Source organism: Eretmochelys imbricata, chromosome 6 (genome assembly GCF_965152235.1).
Source record: "Eretmochelys imbricata isolate rEreImb1 chromosome 6, rEreImb1.hap1, whole genome shotgun sequence".
Lineage (NCBI taxonomy): Eukaryota > Metazoa > Chordata > Testudines > Cheloniidae > Eretmochelys > Eretmochelys imbricata.
This window is the reverse complement of record NC_135577.1, coordinates 10,478,610-10,495,350: the sequence shown is the minus strand read 5'-3', so window position 1 is coordinate 10,495,350 and position 16,741 is coordinate 10,478,610. Positions and strand designations below refer to the sequence as shown.

The 16,741-nt window shown below is 52.2% G+C and overlaps 2 protein-coding genes across 2 annotated transcripts; one reads left to right on the top strand and one right to left on the bottom strand.

The window, feature by feature from the left end:
• The first annotated feature begins 572 nt into the window (after positions 1 to 572).
• Positions 573 to 4,032, top strand: SELENOH (selenoprotein H). The gene is made up of 5 exons (XM_077820784.1): positions 573 to 697; positions 1,340 to 1,503; positions 1,855 to 2,000; positions 2,572 to 2,689; positions 3,780 to 4,032. Exons 2-4 carry the CDS (start codon positions 1,346 to 1,348, stop codon positions 2,670 to 2,672), a joined length of 405 nt encoding a protein of 134 aa, XP_077676910.1. The 5' UTR covers positions 573 to 697; positions 1,340 to 1,345; the 3' UTR covers positions 2,673 to 2,689; positions 3,780 to 4,032.
• A 1,801-nt stretch (positions 4,033 to 5,833) lies between these two features.
• BTBD18 (BTB domain containing 18) lies at positions 5,834 to 10,705 on the bottom strand. Its single transcript, XM_077820237.1, has 2 exons — positions 10,579 to 10,705; positions 5,834 to 7,902 (listed from the first exon to the last, which is right to left on the bottom strand). The coding sequence occupies exons 1-2, from the start codon at positions 10,703 to 10,705 to the stop codon at positions 5,834 to 5,836; spliced, it is 2,196 nt and encodes a 731-aa protein (XP_077676363.1).
• Between the last annotated feature and the right edge of the window lie 6,036 nt (positions 10,706 to 16,741).

The following is a 16,741-nucleotide window of genomic DNA, read 5'->3' as shown; positions in this document are numbered from 1 at the left end:
GCACTGCTTGGAAGCTTGCAGCACTGATGTCTCTGCTGGACACTGCTGTAGGGAAACTCATGTTCCATGGGTCCGGGCTGGGCACTGCTGTGGAGAAGCTCACAGTGCTGAGGTCCCTGATGGGCACTGCTGTAAGGAAGCTCTCGGGAGTTGGGACAGGTCCCTGCTGGCACTGCTGTAGGAAAGCTCACGGCACCGAGGTCCCTGCGGGACACTTGCAGCCCTGCACGCTCATGTTGCTGGAGTCTCAGAGGAGACTTTGGGAACTGCGCGGGGAGGGGAGGGGCAGCTGAGCTAGGCCCAGGCCTGCCGCAGACACCGAGTCTCAACAGCCCAGGTTGAGCTCTGATTGGCTGCAAAGAAGCCTCATTAATATTTAGAACGTTGTGTAACAAATTCGGGCAGGAACCATCCTGCAGAAAGATGTGGGGGGGAGGCTGTGCAGTACAAACCGCTCCATGTGTCTTCATTACAAAACTGTCCTGGCTGGATCCTGAAGCGGCTCCGATCACGCTCAGCTGTACCGGGGACAAAGGCAGGGCTGGTTCAGCTGCTGCTCCTTTATTTTCCCCACCTTTATTTTCCTCTGTTCCCCCTCTCTGTGGCTTCAAATGGTTGGGAGCAGGGCCATTTCTTCTGGCTGGCGGGCCCGCGTGGCTGCGCTGTGGTTCATTGCTGTGCCCTTGCTGGGGAGGAGGTAGGTTGTGTGGCTGTCTCTAGGGAGGTCTCATTTGCCCATGTCTGCCCTTGGGGGGGGGCTGGTGCATTGGTGTCTGGGCTCCACTGCTTGGGGCGGGGGAGCTGCTCCGCCTAGACCCCCAACGCTGGGGTGCTCAGGAAAGACGCTACTGGTACCAATTGCAGGAAGTAGGTGCTGGGGGGGTGCTTTACCAACGCCTTGCTGATAACGCGCCTCGAGTCTGCCCTGTCTCCTGGTCCATCTAGTCCTAGCCATCGCCTCTTTCGCTTTGTTGGTGTCCCTCAGTCCTGCCCTGCAAACACATGCTGGTGCCCCTTGACCCTGCCCTATCTCCCCCACCCCTTGCTGTTCTAGTCCTCTCGCCGCCCGCCTCTTGGTTTTCATTGTCCCTTGAAAGTCTCTACACTTTGTGCCACTCCCCCGTCCCCCGAGTTATTTCTGTGGCTGCGTGGATGGGGCCTGCGGTCCTGCCTCTAAGGGTAGAAGGCACCGCTGTGATCCCCCTCTGAATAACACAGGCCAGAGAACTTCCCTGGATTAACTCCTGTTTGAGCCAGAGCAGATCTGTTCCAAAAACATTCCATCTGGATTGAAAAATACCGGAGATGCATGGTAAGGGACTCTTGTTTATTCTCCCAGAGCACGATGGCCCCCAAAGGGAGGAAGAGGAAGGCAAAGGAGCCTGAGGCAAAGGCTGTGAACTCTGAGGATGTGAAGCCAAATGGTGGTGCCAATACACTGCCAAAGAGGTTAAGGGGCGAGGGAAGTCAGGGGCCTGGACCCCGGGTGGTTATTGAGCATTGGTGAGTCCTGGTTGGTGCAAGAGGGTGGGTGTTTTTAAGCCCCAGCAGGCTTATGTTCTTGTGGAAGGCACCAGGGATGCTCAGGTGGTGGATGGGTGCCAATAGCTGGCAAGAGGGGACCTGTCTGTGGGGAGGATTATCTGCGGGGGAATCAGTCAGACACAATTCCAGAGGGGGAGCAGGTTTGGGGGGCAGGGGCACAGGTACTGAGTTGGGGGATGTGGCCATGGATGAGGCTGGGCTGTGCTGAGAGTGTGGCATTGCTGGTTTGCTCAGCTAACTCCTCTGCAAGAGGCCCGCTAGCGGAATCGCCAGCCCTGCTGACCCCCATCACTCCCTCCTCCCCTGCAGTAAGAGCTGACAAGTCTACAGGCGCAATGCCGACGCCGTGAGCCAGGCGCTGCGCCGCACCATTGCCAACGTGGTGGTGGAGATCAACCCCGAGACACCACGCAGGAACAGCTTTGAGGTGTCCCTGGTGAAAGAGGATGGAAGAAGTAAGTGCTGGAGTTTCTGTACAGCAGTGCTCAGTCAGGGTGCAATGATTGAGGCGGCACGGGAGAGCCAGGACAGGGCAGTGCCAGGGAAAAGTGCCTGGGTGACTGTACCCTGGGGTAGGGATGCCCACACGTTGCTTTGTGAGATTGCCCAATTTGGCACAGGCTGATGTGGTGAGCTCCTCATGCGGTGAGCTACTTCATGATTAGGTTCCTAAAGGCATATGTTATCCCTTTCTCACACTCTTTGTCTGACTGTTCAGAGCTCTGTGGGGCAGAGATAGTGCCTCACTAGGGGCCTGTGCAGTGCAGGCCCCTGATTTTAATTGCAGTGGGGGCTGTCTGTGCAGTGCCTGGTACATTGGCGGGACCCTAAACTCGGTCAGTGGGAGTCTGTACCAGGTGCTGCACATTGGGGCCCCTGAATTCGCTTGGGGGCAGGTCTGTGCAGCGCGTGGTACAATACAGGCCCCATATCTCACTCAGTGGGGGTCTCCAGGGTCTACTGCAATAGAAACCAATAGGTAGCATCCCACACGTAATCACCCCTACCTTGTTGTTGGGGTTTCAGCGGTGGAGCTATGGAGCGGCATTAAGAAAGGGCCACCTCGCAAGCTCAAGTTCCCTGAGCCAGAGAAGGTGGCTGACATGCTTAAGAGCAGCTTGGTCTAAAGCAGAGCTACACCGAGGTGAGTTGTTCCTACTCCCAGACTGGACTAGCAGAAGGGATGGCCACTGTAAATCAGAGGGAGGAGGGGAGAAGTGACTAAATTAGTACGGTTGAGATCCGTGTCTGACTCCAGCACAAACCCCCTCAGCTTGCGCTTTTTTTAATTGCCGGCACCACCTGGGGTCCCCAAGTCAAGCTGGGCTCTTTCCTTCTCCTGTATCATGGCCAGTCTTAAAGGTCTTGCAGAGCAAACTACACTGTGAACGACCCCTGAGCCACCTCCTTGCCCTCCATAGCCAAGCCCTAGCATCAGGGCCAGCAGATAATGCACAAGGAAGAATAGAGTCCAGCTTGCACTCTCTAAGCGGTGGTGTCTCTGCAGGGCTAATGGGAGCCGAAACACATGGTTGTCACTAAAAGATCCGACTCCATGCAGCTGTGGTCATTTCTGTACCTGTGTCTAACCAAATATCTGCTATAGGGCACATTGCTGACAAGTTCAGCGTGTCCAGTTAAGGCAGGCTAGTGCTAGGGATGCAAGAATGCCACTGTCGTTGGAGCCTCGGTCTGTTCCAAGCCCAGAACGCCTAGAGAGTAAAACCTAGTCCAGGCTGTTTTGGCTATTCCTATGAGGGTGGAGTGTCTCCTTTCCTGGAGTTGGAAGCGGGGCTAGATCCATCAAAAATGGCTTGTGATGGGGAGGAGGTAGCAGGCACAGCATGGCAGGTACTTCAGTGTCATGCTCTGTATTCCAACTGCTGAGCAGAAACCCCATCCACATGCTGCGTGGTCTCTCCCCCGTGGTGGGAGCGCTTAGCTCCCCAGATAAAGGTAATATGAGGGAATCACAACATACCTAAAAATCCAAGTGCTGGGCTAGTACACTGACCTGTGGACCATCCTTCTTCTCAAGGAGCTGTCACCCCTTAAGTTTGCAGGCTTGTCACTGGCTTAAGGGTGACCTCAATGTGGCTGCCTCTAGCAAACAAGCCTAATGTAGGTCAGTGTTTTGGGTCCAAATGACTGGATGCTTAATGCAGGAGTGAGGTGGCTATATTTTCCTGTGTGAACAGCCAGGGCTGACACCTTTCTCTCTCTCATCCTGGCAGCTGGGTCTAGGACCCATCCATTCCTTGCATGGACCGGAGCATCCATGATGAGGCATGGTGCAGTGGGGGGGAGCCGATGGCCAAACCTCAATCATGTCTCTGATGCTGCAGCTCTTCCCGCTGGGAGTGGTGGGCCAGATGCCGCCACTCTGTCCTTCGCTTCGCTCCCACAAGCAACCTCTGGCCCTCCTTAGCAGATCATCTTTCACTGTTTTGTGGTTAGACTTTTTTGAAATAAAGCTTCTAAAAAAACCTCTTTGTAAGTGGCAGCAAGGTGGGGTGATAGCTCAGAGGTCACCATGCAGGCTGGTCAGCTGGACTGCACCTTCTCCTCCTCCCCCTATGTTGAACATCTTGCAGGCAGCAGTGGAGAGCCCCACTCAAGGACATGCTCATGCGTTCTGTTAGGAGTCTTGCCAGGTGTTCTGCTCCTGCAGGAGGGAGGAAATGGCTCCTGGCAGCTTGCACTGCCTGGCTAGGAAAGCAGGTGCAGTCCACGTAACAGAGGGCCAATCCAGCAGAACAAACAAGAGGCAAATCCAACAAACTCTTTATTTCAAACAAGCCCCACCCTCTCACACTCCAGGCTGTCCTTGCTTTCACCTGTATTTTTCCATTGCCAAAGGGGCTGCTGGAGCAGGGGCCAATCCCTGCAGCGAGAGAAGTGGAGGGAGCATGGCACAAAGTTCACATAGTTCCCAAGAGAGGGAGGGGGGTGAAAATACATGTGGATGTTAAGGGTAACAGATGTTCTCATTAGGACAGTGATACATGAAGATGAGGACTAAGTAACTATGGAGCTGGTGTTCTTTGTCAGTGGAGGGATACATGTGCTGTGGAGGGCAGCTGGATCATAACAGGAGACCATCAACTCTGGATGAGATGCACAACAGGTTAATGGGGCAGCAGTGCAATAATGGGAAATGAGGGACGGTGGCTTGTGCTATTGCATTGCCAGGCAGGAGTGGAGTTTGCTCCTGAGATAGCCATGACTCCACAGCTGAGGCAGGTAGGCTGGTACCACTGCTGGCCAGATATTTTGCAAAACTAGAGTCCTGGCTGCAGCTTTAGGAGCTCCTAATGGTACTCCACCAGCATCTGTGGCCTGTGTCCCCAGGGCCAGGTTTAGGAAGGTTAAGATGTTTATGTACATAAACATAGAGGAAAAAGCTTAAGCTAAATGTACAACGGGGGCACGAAAGAAACTTAAGACAATTAGGCAAGGCCTATCCTGGGTCCCAGCACTGGGAGGTGGGAGTGTGATCTGACAGCACCTGTGAGAGAGTACTGTTAGCATCACCTTTAAAGAGACTCTACAACATACAGGGGTGCTGGCTACCACCCCCAGTTGATATTTCCACCATTTCATCCATGCTGGGCCCATTCATTCCCTTCTTTCTCTGCACCCACACATCTCTACCTTGTACATCAGCAAAATATCAGTGGGTCTGACAGTGGCTGTGACAGCAGGAAAGGCTTCTTCAACATGTGCACCCCTCTGTCCTAGCACAGGCAGAGGGGAAGCTCCAGATGACTGGGAAGGGCTGTTCTCTTTCCAGCCTCCTGTCCTCTAAACACAGGCTGCTCAGCAGAACTGAAGCAGCGTTAAGATTATTCAACCACAGAGGTCAGCAGAGCTCCAACAACAAAGTAGGTAACACTGGGGCCACCCCGTTCTCAGTCCTACTGCGTCATCGAGTGACCAGCACATTGGTTTAAATCTCAGTGACCTCCCTGTGTATGACTCAGCCCCATCCGAGAATTAATGGGAGGGTAGGGGAAAGGATGCTGCACCTCCATCCTGGCTTCACCCCAGCTGTGCCCTCCAACTGATCCCTGTCCCCTACTTGCAGAGCCCTTTAGCGGTGGGACAGCTCTTCCCACTGTCAGGGTCTGCAGAGCTCCCCACTCCAACAACCTGATTCATTTTGTTACTAGCAGCTTCCCACAGTCAGTCTCAGCTATGGCAGCTACACCTCAGTGGCCAGCTGGCTGTGATGGCTCCCATAGGCTAGACGCCCTTCCCCTCCGCTATAGACCAGGCCTGGTGGCCACTAGTTCAGAATGTCCACCTCTTCATCAGACTCCGAGGAGGGGTCAGGCCTGACGCAGGTGATGCCAGCAGGTACCAGTGCCTCCTCAGCGCCGGCCATGATGTCAATCTCGTCGCCCTCGGGACTGTCAGGGGGCTGATGGTCCAAAGGGCCATGCTTTGGGCTGCTTCGGGGCAGCCCCCAGGGTGCCTGAAGCTGAAGTTTTGTCTCCATCCCAGCAGCCTGGGTGGTGCAGGGTCCCTGCCCTTTCCCCATGCCATCTTCCGCAGGGACACTGGGGAGTGGGCCCAACTGAGCCTCCCTGCTGCCAGCTGTCAGTGAAGGGTGCTGAGGAGTCTGGGGGCTGGCAGGAGCCAGAGGCACTGGGCTGAATGAGGTGGGGTGGTGACCGCTGGAGAGAACCCTCCTGGATACAAGATGGCCACTCACAGACTGCCCCAGGGGATCCCCATCTGCAGTGCTAAGGGCAGAATGACCACCCCCCACCTCCCACCCTGGCAGGGGCCCCTTCCCTGGGTCGTCCCACTCTGGCCACAGCTGCATCTCTGGGGGATGCCACTCCTCGCCTGCTGCAGCAGCACCCATGGGTGTCATGTTTGGCCCATGTGATGGGCCCGTGGAAGGGGCACAGCCTGCCGTTCCTCCTGGCCCAGCAGTGCCCAAGCCCTCAACACCACTGCCTGATAGCAGCAGGTCCAGCATCTGCTCCAGCGGCGCTGAGTCCCCAAACTCCTCATTCTCACTCAAGGGCTCCAATGCCGCCATGTCCAGCTCATAAGGGTCCCTGCAGCCATCTCTCCCATCTGAAGGTCCCTGTTCTACTGTCACCTGCTCAGGAAGCAGCACAGCCTCCAACCTTCCAGCCAGCAGCTCAGTGGAGCTGGCTGCCCACGTCCCTGGCAGCTCTGGCCAGTGCGTAAACTTGTGCGGTCTGGAGCTGGGTGGGGAAGCCACAAGGGAGGTGCCTGTCTCTCCCATTGTCACTGGGGCTCCCTTGGGCTCCCTGGCTGATGTCTCTTGTACCACCTCCCAGCAACTCCCATTGACGACCTTCCTGAGCTTCACACTACCCACATGCCCCTCCTCTGGGGCAGTGTCTGAGCCAGAAGCCGATGCACTGGAGCTGTGCTTCCTGTTGCTGGTCTTTGGAGGCACAGGGAGGCTCCCGCCATGGCAAGAGGGGCTGGCCTGCTCTGGCCCACCTGCTTCATCCCAGCCTGGGGTCTTCTGCCGCCAGAGGCGCCGGATGGATGTGGGGGTCTTGCCAGGTGCTACAGTGGGGGGTGCCTTCGTGGCACAGGCACTGGGGGGAGGCGGCAGTTTCAGGCGGCTGAGCTTGATCTTTCTTGGCAGTGGTGAGCAGTCTGTGGTGCAGCCCTCGCTGGGAAAGGCCTGCTCAGCGCTCCTCTCACCCTGTGACCCTTCAGCCTTGCCCAGTGTGCTCCCCACACCGAGGCTCCTGTCTAAGCCCAAGGAGTGGCTCTTGGTTCTCACGTTCCCAGTCTCCACTGGTTGCACGGGAGCCACCGCACCCTGCATCCCCGACTGGGCTCCCCCGTTCTGAGGTACTACAGCTGCCCAATACTTGGCGCTCTCCGCTTGACTAGTGGTGCTGCTGGCATGTACCCTGCCATCAGCTGGGGGCTTTGCTGTACATTGCTTGCCTGCCACCAGGGGGTGGAATGTCCGTGGGATAGTGGGAGCAGGAGGGCAGGCTTGCGGCACAACCCTAGCAGAGATAGGAACCAGGCAGGGCGGCTGCAGGCACTTCCGGTTCAAGCGCCGACCCAGCACCTGTTTCACCAGCTTCCCACCCTCCAGCTGCAGCGACTCCAGTTCTGCTACTTGGAACTGCCGGGCAGCAGCCAGGACATCCCGGGCCTCCTCCCGGGACACTTCCATCTCCGAGGTGTATAGGAAATCCACCAGCTTCCGCAGTGTCCCGATCTTCAGACCCCGCAGCTCCAGCACCACTTTGCACTCCTTGGAGGGCATTTGCCTCTCCAGGCACTCCATGAAGAAGGGGCTGCAGGCAGAGAGAATGCAGCAGTGAGCTGGTACAGCCTCTCCTGCAAACAAAGGAGTGGATCATCAGCGTCATAGGTTAGCTGGGCTCTGCTACTGCATTAACTATTACTACCCTGTTCCAATCCCTTTAACAATGGGTGCTTTCCTAGGTTTGGGTTGGCCTGCTCTGTGCTGCTCCTGTCTCCAAATATGCATCCTTTCAAGAACCCTGCTCTGTGTCGGGCTCGGCTTCTCTCTATTCAGTAGTAATAAACCTCACTTATGCAGAAGGGCAGTTCACATTTTAACTACCCCAAAGCCGTGGTATTACCAACCCCCAAAAATTCAAAAATCAGGAGTTGGACCCCACCCAAAAAGTCCTGAGATTGGCTTAAAATCGTTATTTTTATTTGCCTTCTGATTTCAGAAACTTTCAGGAGTCCTTGCTTCACTTTTTCAAGCTTTCCTCCACAAGCACAAGGAAGGCTAGAAACACACTTTAAAAAAAAAAATTAAAGCAAAGATTCTCTTACTGTCTTCCAATTCCTGCAGCCGGGGTGATAAGAAAAGCACCAAATATTGCAAGACATGATAAAAATCACACGAGTTGGCAACACTGCGTTATGGTTCCTGAGGCAGCTCTAACTCGGCGTCCTTATGCTGGGATGTGGTTTCATTTTTGTCTGTGGAGAGATCAGATCTCCATGGCCCCCTCTCCAGCCTTCCCTCCCCTCCCCTAGCAAAGGATGCCACTCCCCAAGACATTTCTTAGTAGCAAAGACAGTGCTTCCATTTAATACTAGGGGGAGGGTAATTCAAGGGGATGCTTTTATTTCTGAGGTTCCTTCCACTGCTCCAGTTAATTGCATCGACAGCCAAATAAAACTAACAAACCCCACTCTAAATAAAATTAAGCTGTCTGCTTCCTTTAAAAATAACAAGCCACCCACGCTTTTCTCCATATTCCTTTTCTATCCCATGGCACATGGTCCCTGAAGAGAAACTATGCAAGGGAGCCACCGTGAGGGTGGGGCTCTGGGGAGAGCATGCATAAGCTTCTAGGGAGGCCTGGGTGGTTCAACACTGGTCCTGGAGGCTGGGCTGCAGGGTCCCACATCCCAGGGAGGGATACTGGACGAGATCTGTGCCCCAGGATTGTGCTTAAGAGGCCAGACCTAGAGTGTCTGGACTCTGCCCAGACCCAGTGGGCTGGAAAGCATGTGGGGTCCAAAGATTTGGGTCCAATCCAGCAGTCTAGTGACTATCCACAAAGGGGAGACTCAGACAGACCTGTGGCCCTCCATTGCCCTGGAGGAGCGGGGATTTTATTGAGAATGTATTCACTTCTCTGGGGGCCTCTCCTGCTGCCTTGAACCCAGCCAGCACCTACAACCTGGCCTCTCCCTAGCACTGCTACTCAGAGCAGCTTGGAATACTCTAAGGGTGGCCACTTTGGCTGCACCCTCTTTGATTCTTTAAGAGACAGCTAGCAGCAGTGATGTGCAGCCAGGAAGTTGCTCCAAACCCTCCCCTCCAGAGGGGGGGGGAGAACTATAGGGGAAGGTACAATGCTGCCAGAGTTTTCAGTATTTCAGATTTCAACCAGAATGTTATCTTAAAGGAAGGATTTTATTTTTCATTTAATTTCCTCTTTCAAAAAACACCCAAGAAAGAGGACACTGAGCACTGGCACATCGAGGCAAATGTTATTTCAGTGAGAGACTGACAGACATGTCTCTAGCTACAGAACAGCTGGTTTGTGTCTCTCTGGAGTTCCACCCTGACACAGCCAAAGCTACCAGCCAGCAAGGAATAAAAGCTTCCTTACATACAGAAACAAACAAGATACAGTATGAGCAAGACAGTGAGATGCATGGCCATGTTCCCCAAACACACACACTCTCTCATGTCCTGGGTCTTGGTTCACACTCTATGTGCACCATCTGCAAAAGTCAGATTCTGAAACAAAGGGCCAGGGAAGCATACGGAAGCCTCACTAATTCGAAGGATGCCACTCCCAAGACACTTCTTCTTAGCAGCAGACAAAGACAGTACTTCCAGTTAATATTAAAAGAATTAAACTTTGTAGAGCAGTGGGGACCTTGCTTATAGATGCAATGAGATAGGAGGCTGTTGCTTGAAACTTCCCGTCACCCAATAAAAGTTTCAACAGAATAACAAGACACTTAAAAAATATTAGTGAGACAATCGCCCCCACACTTAACAAATCAGGAAGCTTCAAGATTAGTTTGATTAATGAGTCAGAGACTTTCACAGACCAAAATATGCTCAAGTTGTCAGCTGAACATGAAGCAGCTGAGGGCGAAGTTCATATAAAATGGTCTCACAATGTTCCAAGCAAGGATGTACACTTAGTATGTCTGCTGACAGATATCTGGCACCATGTAGGAAGGCTGTTATTTGCAAAACCTCTTTGGAAGTACTTCCACTTTTGTGCAGACCTTTTTCTACTGATGATTCCCAAACAAATCAAGCCCATCACTGCCGCCTATCACACAAGGCCACATCAGTATCACAGTCCCCACTGATACAACAGCCACTGCAAACAGCAAAGCTAAGGGCTGAGCGTACATACAGTGCCCTATATGTTAAAATGTAACTACATACTTATGTGTAATTAATATTCTATGGAAATGTACACAAGCACAGGAGAGGTGACAATTCAGTCCCAGGTACAAGAAAGGTGGGTACCAATCCACTGCCCTCTTTCAGGTTACCTTCTGCCTGCAGGATGACATCACAGAATACATCTGCCCTCTGCTGGCGATGGAGCTGCAGGAATGCCATGCGCAGGAGGCGGGAGTTCCGATAGAGAATCTTAGAACCGGCCACAGGGGAGCACATATCAGCAGAGCCTCCCTCTTGTTACCAAAGACACCAGATTCCCTGCAAACGGAACACAATCCTGGGAACGCAGTAGGCTCTATCTAGCAGAGCACCCTTGGTGGATTTAGTACTCCTAAAAGTGAAAGACTGGAGGCAGGAAGTAAGCTTCTGCAAGCTTCTGCCAAGCCATCTCCCCCTGGAAGGACCGTGACTGTTATAAACTATTTTATTCCTGGCTCAATGATAAATTGGGAAGGAGTCAGTGAAGAGCCACAAGGATGATTAAGTTTCAAAGTAACAGCCGTGTTAGTCTGTATTCGCAAAAAGAAAAGGAGTACTTGTGGCACCTTAGAGACTAACCAATTTATTTGAGCATGAGCTTTCATGAGCTACAGTGAAGTGAGCTGTAGCTCACAAAAGCTTATGCTCAAATAAAGGTGCCACAAGTACTCCTTTTCTTTTTAAGGATGATTAAGGGATTGGAAAAATACACCATAGAGTGAGTGACTCAAGGAGCAAAATCTATTTATCTTAACAAAGAGACGCTTAAAGGGTGACTTGATCACAGGTTATGAGAATTACCTGGGGACCAAAAATCTGATAATTGAGGGCTCTTCAATCTAACAGACAAAGATCTAGTAAGTTCCAATGGCTGGGAGTTGACGCTAGACAAATTCAGACTGGAAATAAGGTGGACAATTTTAACAGTGAGGGTAATTAACCATTGGTACCACTTATTATGCCTTGTGACGGATTCTCTATCCCTGGCAATTTTTCATTCAAGATGGGATGTTTTTCTAAAAGATCTTGTTTGGTTCAAACAGGAATTAATTCAGGGAAATTCTCTGGCCTGTGTTATACAGGAGTTTAGACCAGATTATCACAATGGTCCCTGCTGGCCTTGGAATCTATGTATTATCCATGTGCTACTTTTCCTGAGGCAGTGTTACTGATATATTTAACTAGCAGGGGGCACGGAGCACAGACTCTCACAGAAAAGTGTATTGAATGGTAGTGAAATATGGTATTTTTTCCATAATTCAGTACACAGCCTGTCACCTTAGGGTCACTAGCACCCACCCACCCAGCCAGCTCAGTGGATTGGGGAAATGGATCGGGAGTCAGTCACCAATGGGCACTGATTCCAATCCAGCTCAGGGTTGGGGGGACTGGATAGCTCACAGACTGCCACATGGAGTCTCTCACCCCACCTCAGGTCAGGAAGCGGATGACTTGGCTTGGGAAATTAGCGAATGGCATAGAGAACTTCCTCTCTAGAGCAGATTCCAAACCAGCCCCAGGTTGGGGCAGGGAACAACTGGCTTCAGGGCATCAGGGACTGGGAGAATGGCTCCATCATTGCCATGCTCAATTGTCTCAGTGAGACTGGCAAGTAGGATATGGACCTTTCCCTATATGGCCTCATCTACACTCTGAACTGAAGGCAATTCTCCCACCATTTGTCTACCACCACAGCTCAGCCGGCCCTAGCAATGGTGGGAGCACTAAGGTCAGCCACCATCATGACTCTGCTCTGAAGTAAGTCTGATGACTCAGGAGTAAAAATGCAAGCAGGTCTACAACAATACTCCTGCTGCTGCCACCACGCCTTGACCAACAGTGCAGAATCAGCCTAGGTCACGAGTTCCAGGACAGGCACTGTGGGAAGCCTGCACTGGGGCTGACCCTGGACTTCAGTTTTCAGGGCTACTGAAATTTCCACCAGTACTGCAGTCACAGTAAGGCTTTGGTTACCATGTGCCCTATTAACAGCCATGGATGTAGCTGCACCAGTTCAAAAACTTTTCTCTAGCATGAGGGTGGTCCAGCAGTTTAGGTTTTCATCATCTGGGACAGAGGAGACCCAGTTCAATTCCCTGCTTTACCACAGACACCTGGCGTGAGCTTGGGTAAATCACTTAGTCTTTCTGTGCATCAGTTCCCCACCAATACAATAGGGACAATTGCACTGCCCTGCTTCACATAGGTGTTGTGAGAACAAATACATTAAAGGTGCTCAGATCCTAGAGTGATGGAGGCTGTGTAATTAACTAAGGCCTTGACTACAAGGAAAAGTTTTCTTCTGTATCCTAAGGTGTGGATTTAAACCAGCATAGTTATACCAATTATATAATTACAACTGGTGCACACATGGACACTTTAAGGGCTCCTCTACAGTTTTTGTACATGGCAAGGTGTGATTTTTTTTTGGACTGGCATAGTTATACCAAGACAATACCTAGCATGGATGCAGTTCTCCCTGTATAGTTTATTCCCTTTCCCATATAGGAATAGCTATAAGCACTTTTATCCTGGTATACTAATAGGCAGTCTTATACAGTGCTTTTCATCAGTAGATCTCAAAGGAGGTCAGTATCATTAGCCACATTTTACAGATTGGAAAACTGAGACACAGAGGAGTGCCAAGGTCACCCAGCAGGCTAGTGGCAGAACCAGGAATAGAACCCAGATTTCTCAAAGTTTCAGGCCAGTGCCCTATCCATTATGCATAAATGAATCCACACAATCCACCAGTATTGTTAAACTGATACTTTTGTGTGTAGACAATGGCTTATTCTGGTGCAAGGGTGGCCTTTGTTCAGTTTAGCTTGTGTTGTTTAGGAAGGTGTTTATGCTTAAACAAAAAAACACCCAAAAAAGCCACTTTTATACAGGAATAAGAGTCTACACAGGACATATCAATAGAACTCTATCTATAACTGGCAAGACTTTCCCATGTACACAAGCCCTGGACAGATAGATAGTGTAGATATTGTAGGCAGGGTGAACCACTATAAGCATCCATTTTTGCTGGTTCAGCTTTCCCTGGTCTCAAAACAGGGAGAAGCTCTACCCGCACAAACTATCTATCCCTGGTACTCACATGGTTGCCATCACAGCAATATTTTATTGCTTCACAGTCTTTATTGTGTTTAGCCTCCCAATATACCTGTGAGGTTATCCCATTGCACAGATGGGAAACTGAGGCAAAATGAGGCTGAGGCTACACCTAAAACTTAGGTCAACCTAGCTATGTCGCTCAGAGGTATAAAAAATTTACACCCCCGAGATATAGTTAAGCCAATCTAAGAATTTTTCCATCAATCTACCTACCACCTCTTGAGGAGGTGGATTTACTACAGCGATGGAAAAAACCCATCTGTTGCTGTAGTAAGCATCTACACTACAGCAGTGCAGCTCTGCTGCATTAGTGCTTGTAGTGCAGACAAAGCCTAAGTCACTTACCCAAGGTCACACGGGGGCGTGTTGTGGCTGAGCAGGGAATTCAACCTGGGTCTCCCGAGCATCCTAACTACTAGAGCATCCTTCCTCTCATGGCTTTACCAGTGCAGCTACCCCCATGTCTGTATTTGGAGCAAATCTTTAACACAGACAAGTCCAAAGCTCCCCTACCATTTTACTGTCAGACACCTTCAGTGCTGAGATGTAATTAGACACTGGTTTGTTACCACCAACCCCTGCTTGTTTCCTTTTGGGAATAAATTGCCCCACCCAGATCTCCACTCCCTTTCCCCTAGCGAGGAAGGGAGCAACAAGTAATGGGGTACCTGTTATTTAGGTTAATGGAGTGTGCACAGGGATGTTGGAAAGCTTGTGGCTGCCAAACACTACGAACCTTAAGAGCCACCCAGGTGAGGTGGCAGCATTGAGGATGGGAGCCAGCCAGAGACAGGACAGGTGCTGCCAAGACACAGATAAGAAACATGGATGTTTCAGCATAAGAGGCAAAAGGATCCCAACCTTCTTTTGGTCACAGACCCCTCCCCCCACTCTCCAAATACAACACATTGCTTGGAGAGTTGCAACCCATGCAAGGGGCTTCCCCTCACAACCATTCCCTGCTATTCCAAAAAGATCCATATCCTTCTCCATTCCAGTACACCACCCAGATCCTGCATTGAAGGGGGTCCATTCCCTCCTCATTATTGACCCCCATACACTAAGGGAGCTCAATTCCCCCAACAACTGCCTCTCATACACAAGGGGGGACTCCATTCCCCCATAATCACCCCTTCACACACATACTAAAGAGAGCTCCATTTCCCCTCACAGCTTCCCACACTCAAAGGGGGTCCTCCATTCCCACCCACACACACTAACGGGGAACCCATTTCCCTCCCACGACTGAGGTATGCTCTATTCCCTGCACCCCAATCATCCACCCCCTGAACAGTGCCCGGGGTGCGCACCGTCCCCTCTCTGCAGCACCCCTCTACTGCTGCTGCTGCAAACTCCAGCTCCTGCAACACTCAGCACGAGCCCCACCCTAGCGCCCGCACGCGCGCCACGCCTCCAATAGAACCTTCCTCGAGAAGGGACGTGACTCCTCCTCCCCGCCGAGCCCAGTAACAGCCCTTTGATTGGCCAGACCCTCCGGCGAATCACAGCGAGGAGGTGTTTTGGCGGGAGGAGTTCGAAGAGAGCCGTTGCTCCTGAGGAGAATGGCGGGGGGGAGAGCAGGAGTTTGCTGGATCTCAACCCCGTGAGCCAAGGAGCCCCAGGTCCCACCCAGATCCCAACCCCCAGCCAGTCAGTGCCCACCCTGGCCACCAGAACCACATGAAGCCTGAAGCCAAATGGGGGCTCCCTGCTCCAGGCCACCGCCAACCAGCCAGAGCTTGAGGTGTTTCAATTAATAGACCCAGCTCCTGGAGTCCCATGATTTTTTTCAAGACTCTCCCTTTGCCTTACCATTATGCACAAATGCTCCAAAATGTGACACCCCCTTGCAAGGGCTCAGACACCTGAAAGCAGAGAAAACGAATCCAAACTGGGTGGATTTAAAATCAACAGCTCAGGATTTTTTGGCCAGTCTTATGATTTTGGAGACCCTGACTCATGGCGTCTGAACGCTTGGGGCTTATGATGCTGCAGACCCAGAGCCCAGACACGGGTCCTGGTCAGTCAGTACCCACCCTGGCCATCACCGCCATGTCAATAGCACCAGGGGGATCCCTGACCCATCCCAGTCACTTGGCCTGTCTGGCAGCGCCCACCCTGGCCATCACCACCATGTCAATAGCACAGTTAAGCACATGGGGAATTCCTTGCCCCTGTCCCAAAACTTAATCTCTGGACCTGGCCCATCATAGAATGGGCCAGGGAAGCTCCGTGCACTGCTCCCATCTGGAGCATCAGCTCCACAGCTCCCATTGGCCAGGAACTACAGCCAATGGGAGCTGTGAGGGTGGCACCTGTAGACACATGAAGCGTGCACCACGCTGAGCCCTCTGGCCCCTCCGCTAGCCGCTTCCGGGAGCAGTGCGGAGCCAGGGCATGTAGGAAGCCTGCCTTGGCCCAATTGCACCACTGACTGGGAGTTGCCTGAGGTAAGCGCCACCCAGCTGGAGCCTGTACCCTGAGCCTCCTCCTGCACCCAAACTCCCTCCCAGAGCCTGCACCTCTTCCTGCACCCCAACCCTCTGCCCCAGCCCAGAGCCCCCTCCTGCATCCTGAACCCCTCATTTCTGGCCTCATCCCAGAGCCCATACCCCCAGCTGGAGCCCTCACCACCTCCCACTCTCCAAACCTCTGCCCCAGCCCAGTGAAAGTGAGTGAGGGTGGGAAGAGCAAGCACCGGGAGGAGTGGGGGCTGGAGTGAGTGGGGGCAGGGCCTCAGAGAAGGGGCGGGTTGGGGCGTTCGGGCAGGGCAGGGCAAGGGTGTTTGGTTTTGTGCAATTAGAAAGTTGGCAACCCTATGGGTCAGGAATCTCGACTTGGGTCCTCCCACTCCCTGACTCTGGGCCCATTTCTCACTCCAGGTGGGGGGGAGAGGAGAGGAAACTTGGCTTTAAGATTTAAACCACATTTGCACCTTCCAGTATTCTGGGCCTCTCCAGCACCCCAATATAAATTAGTCACCTCAGGGCTGCTGTGATTCACAGTCAACCTGCCCATGGTATCCTAGGGACTGTGAACAGCTGAGAATAATGAGACATGAATCAGTACATAGTCTGTATTTTCTGGAATAAAGCCATTCCACAAGCTATATACCAATCCCTTACACTGGTGTTATTTTCACCTATAAGGTAA

What these genes read in the sequence shown, in the direction of transcription:
- BTBD18 (XM_077820237.1), bottom strand. Translation starts at nt 10,705, where the DNA reads ATGTGCTCCCCTGTGGCCGGTTCTAAGATTCTCTATCGGAACTCCCGC. An exon ending in TGTCATCCTGCAGGCAGAAG is followed by an intron (nt 7,903 to 10,578) that starts GTAACCTGAAAG and finishes CTTTGTTTGCAG; the next exon opens with GAGAGGCTGTACCAGCTCAC.